This window comes from Oncorhynchus clarkii, chromosome 3 (assembly GCF_045791955.1).
Source record: "Oncorhynchus clarkii lewisi isolate Uvic-CL-2024 chromosome 3, UVic_Ocla_1.0, whole genome shotgun sequence".
NCBI classification, from domain to species: domain Eukaryota; kingdom Metazoa; phylum Chordata; class Actinopteri; order Salmoniformes; family Salmonidae; genus Oncorhynchus; species Oncorhynchus clarkii.
The window spans coordinates 32,113,835-32,117,585 of NC_092149.1; the positions used below are offsets into that span (position 1 = coordinate 32,113,835).

Here is a 3,751-nt window from a genome sequence, read left to right on the forward strand (position 1 = left end):
TACCCACGACAGCTCCTACACAGATGTTTACTGCATGACACATTTCCTGATCAGATGGCACACTTTTTATGACAACGAGTATGCTGGGTTTTAACTGAGGGACTTTTTTTGGGGGTGGGGGGTGGACCAGTAGTTTTTTTCTATAAGCACATGCCACAGCGCTGTTTTTTTTTTTTTAAATAGCTCCACTCTCTCTCACTTGTCCTCACATGATGTATATTCTACCCAGCCCACACATTCTGTAACATCCCCAAATCATAATGCAAAAACTGATGCTGTGTGAAACTTTAGGTCTATTGTTTCCGTGTTGAACGGAAGCCATTTTGCAATCGTGTCAAGTGCCACTGTGCTGCTGAATGCTTTTAGTAGTCATAATGTACTCTAGTGTCAAAATGAATGTCTCATGGATGGTATGCAACAATCAACTCAACCTCTGTTGGAGGTATAAGCCCTGAATAACCGGATGGAATCAAGTCAAAGCACTTCCTGGTGTGAAAGTATCGAGCCTACGGGTTTATGCTGGTGGTGTGGGCTTTCCTTGCACGTGCATAGTATACATGCACCACCCGTGATACCTTATCAGAGACTATAGTCTCTGTGTAAATATTGGAGATGCTCATCAATTATCATGAGTTACACTGTATTGGGAAGTACGTCTGAAGGGATGGTCATCATGTTAAACATGTTTTGACTCCAAAACAACCTGATTATGTTCAAGTATACCATTGCCAACCTTTTTTTGCCTGTAATTGTGTAACCAATTCAATACTGGTCCACTATTATTGTATTATTGTTCCTGTAATTGTGTAACCAATTCAATACTGGTCAACTATTATCATATTATTGTTCCTGTAATTGTGTAACCAATTCAATACTGGTCAACTATTATCGTATTATTGTTCCTGTAATTGTGTAACCAATTCAATACTGGTCCACTATTATCGTATTATTGTTCCTGTAATTGTGTAACCAATTCAATACTGGTCAACTATTATCGTATTATTGTTCCTGTAATTGTGTAACCAATTCAATACTGGTCCACTATTATCGTATTATTGTTCCTGTAATTGTGTAAGCAATTCAATACTGGTCCACTATTATCGTATTATTGTTCCTGTAATTGTGTAACCAATTCAATACTGGTCAACTATTATCGTATTATTGTTCCTGTAATTGTGTAACCAATTCAATACTGGTCCACTATTATCGTATTATTGTTCCTGTAATTGTGTAACCAATTCAATACTGGTCAACTATTATCGTATTATTGTTCCTGTAATTGTGTAACCAATTCAATACTGGTCAACTATTATCGTAGTATTGTTCCTGTAATTGTGTAACCAATTCAATACTGGTCAACTATTATTGTATTATTGTTCCTGTAATTCACAAAATGAACACGCTTTTATTTCAACATCAATGTCTTTATTTGGTCCCACAATAAAACAACGAAGGCCCCACAATCAAACAATGAAGGTCCCACAATCAAACAATGAAGGTCCCACATGTTAGAGGTGTATACAAAATGGGACAGTGAGTGCACATTAATTTCACAAAGCCAATAATATAAATCTATGGACACAATGAATCACAAGTACACACAAAAACCCTCACTTACGCACAAAAACACATTCGCACATGCACCCCCCCCCCCCCTCCCCCCCACACACACACACACACACACACACACACCAACTCTGCTCAGTGCTCAAATTCATTGTTCCTTTTCAACATTGTTTCCTTTTCAGTGATACGACTGTGATACTTGTTTGAGGTGCTTATCTGTCAGTGCTGAGAGATGTTGTTCTGATGTGTCTCTCAGATGTTAGAGCTGTTGTTCTCTACAGTTCACCATAACCGCTCCTAGTTGTGTAAATGGGCTTCAACCTTGTGAAATACAATTATAATCAATGATAATTTTCTGTTCTGTTTGCCAATCTTGTCAGGCAACCCAATAGAACAAATGTATTCTCAAACTTATTTCACGCACTGTCACAGTAGGTGTGTACTTATAATACATAATTGGCAATGACTGTACTTGATTCCAGCTAACTGCAGCTAGGCAGTAACTCCCTAATGTGAGCCCTTGTTTTGTGTCTCTCAGGAGGAAGGCAGGCTCCGTGTCTACCATATCCTATCTCTACTCTAAGTAGGAAGTTTGCCCGCCAATGATCAAACAGAGACACAGATACAGTAAAATGTGAAAACATAAACATCAGAGCACTCATATCCTGCCACTAGACATGAGGAGCACAACATCTCATTTCAGTTAATACAGGCCTTATTCAATTAACTTCAGATAGCATTCATCTCTACTTGTTTGGGTCCCTTATCTTTCTGAGGCTCGCTCTTTCCATTCCAAGGGGACCAGTGGATGTGACAGCCACAGAACATACACTTGGCCAGCCTGATTCTGGCCCCCTGCAACATACTCCCTAGGGTCCCTCTGACAGCTGAGGAGGAGAAGTAGAAGATGAAGGGGTCCAAGCAGGCGTTGAAGGTGCTGCAGAGCAAGGCCATGTCCCTCCAGTCGGGGTTCTTCCTGGTTATAAAGCCCACAATGTGGGAGACGTTGTAGGGGCCGAAGCAGAAGGCAAACACCAGCAGTGTCCCCAGAGCCAGGCCGATAGCACGGAGGCGTCTGCGACGCCCGATGTGGGGCAGGCCGGAGAGTATGCGGATGAAGTTGATGTAGCAGAAGCTGCAGATGAGGAAAGGTACACAGAATAGAATCAGGCAGAGCTCCAGACGCACAGGCAGGAGGATCGCCAGTTGCTTCTCGCTGAAGTCCTCATAGCAAACATTCCTGGAAGACGCAATGTTGTTGCCGTCACTAAGAGGCGCATTGGAGACGTTGGAGAATTCATAGCTGTTGGAAGAGTTGGTTGTGGAACTGAGGGAGTCTTGCGGTGGGTTGTAGTAGGGCATGATGACGACGATGCTCAGGTGGAGGACGGAGAAGACCCAGATAAATACACTGGCCACCACGGCATACAGGGGCCGGCGCTTCAGCGAGTGTTGGATGGGGAAGGCCACGCCCAGGTAGCGCTCCACACTGACCGCTGTCAGGAATAAGGTGCTGACGTAGATAGTCATGTAGAAGAAGAAGCCAGATAAAGGACAGAGGATGTATGGTAGACTCCAGGTCATATCGTTCGTGACTTCCTGCATCTTGAAGGGCAGGAAGAGCAGGAAGAGGAGGTCCGAGATGGTCAGGTTGAGGAGCAGGATGTCGATGGGCGTGGGTTTTTGCCTTACCTTCTTGCTGAAGGTGTAGAAGGCCACAGCGTTGGCTGGGAGGCCCGTCAAAAAGGTGACAAGGTAGACAGACAGACACAACGCAGTATGGCACTCCTGCATGGTGGCCTCGGCGGTGGGTACAGTTACTGGAAGGCACAGGGAGCAAGATCTGTCACATCATCTCAGTGCAGTCTGGGGGGGATGAAAACGTTGCAGCGCAAGGGGCTTGATCTGTCAGACAGTCTGAGGCTTCAGAGGCGAAGGCTGCTTATTGGGTCAACAGCCTGGAACAAACCCGGGTAGACAGCGTGGTTTTCCTGTCTCTGACAATAAACCAACTCATCGTCTCTTCAAGGGCTCCAAGACTCTGATGGCAAGAGAGGATAGAAAGAGATTACAACATGCTACATTACGGTTTCTTACGGCTTTTTGTTACTCACTACTCACCCCTTTTAAGTTTGCCAAGTGGAGGGTGTAATTGAAACAACATCCGTGTGCGCAATAATCAAAA

At 44.0% G+C, this 3,751-nt stretch overlaps 1 protein-coding gene across 1 annotated transcript; it reads right to left on the reverse strand.

The window, feature by feature from the left end:
• Window positions 1-2,295: 2,295 nt before the first annotated feature.
• LOC139405918 (free fatty acid receptor 2) lies at window positions 2,296-3,543 on the reverse strand. The gene has a single exon (XM_071148364.1). The coding sequence runs from the start codon at window positions 3,358-3,360 to the stop codon at window positions 2,296-2,298; it is 1,065 nt and encodes a 354-aa protein (XP_071004465.1). The 5' UTR covers window positions 3,361-3,543.
• Window positions 3,544-3,751: the final 208 nt, after the last annotated feature.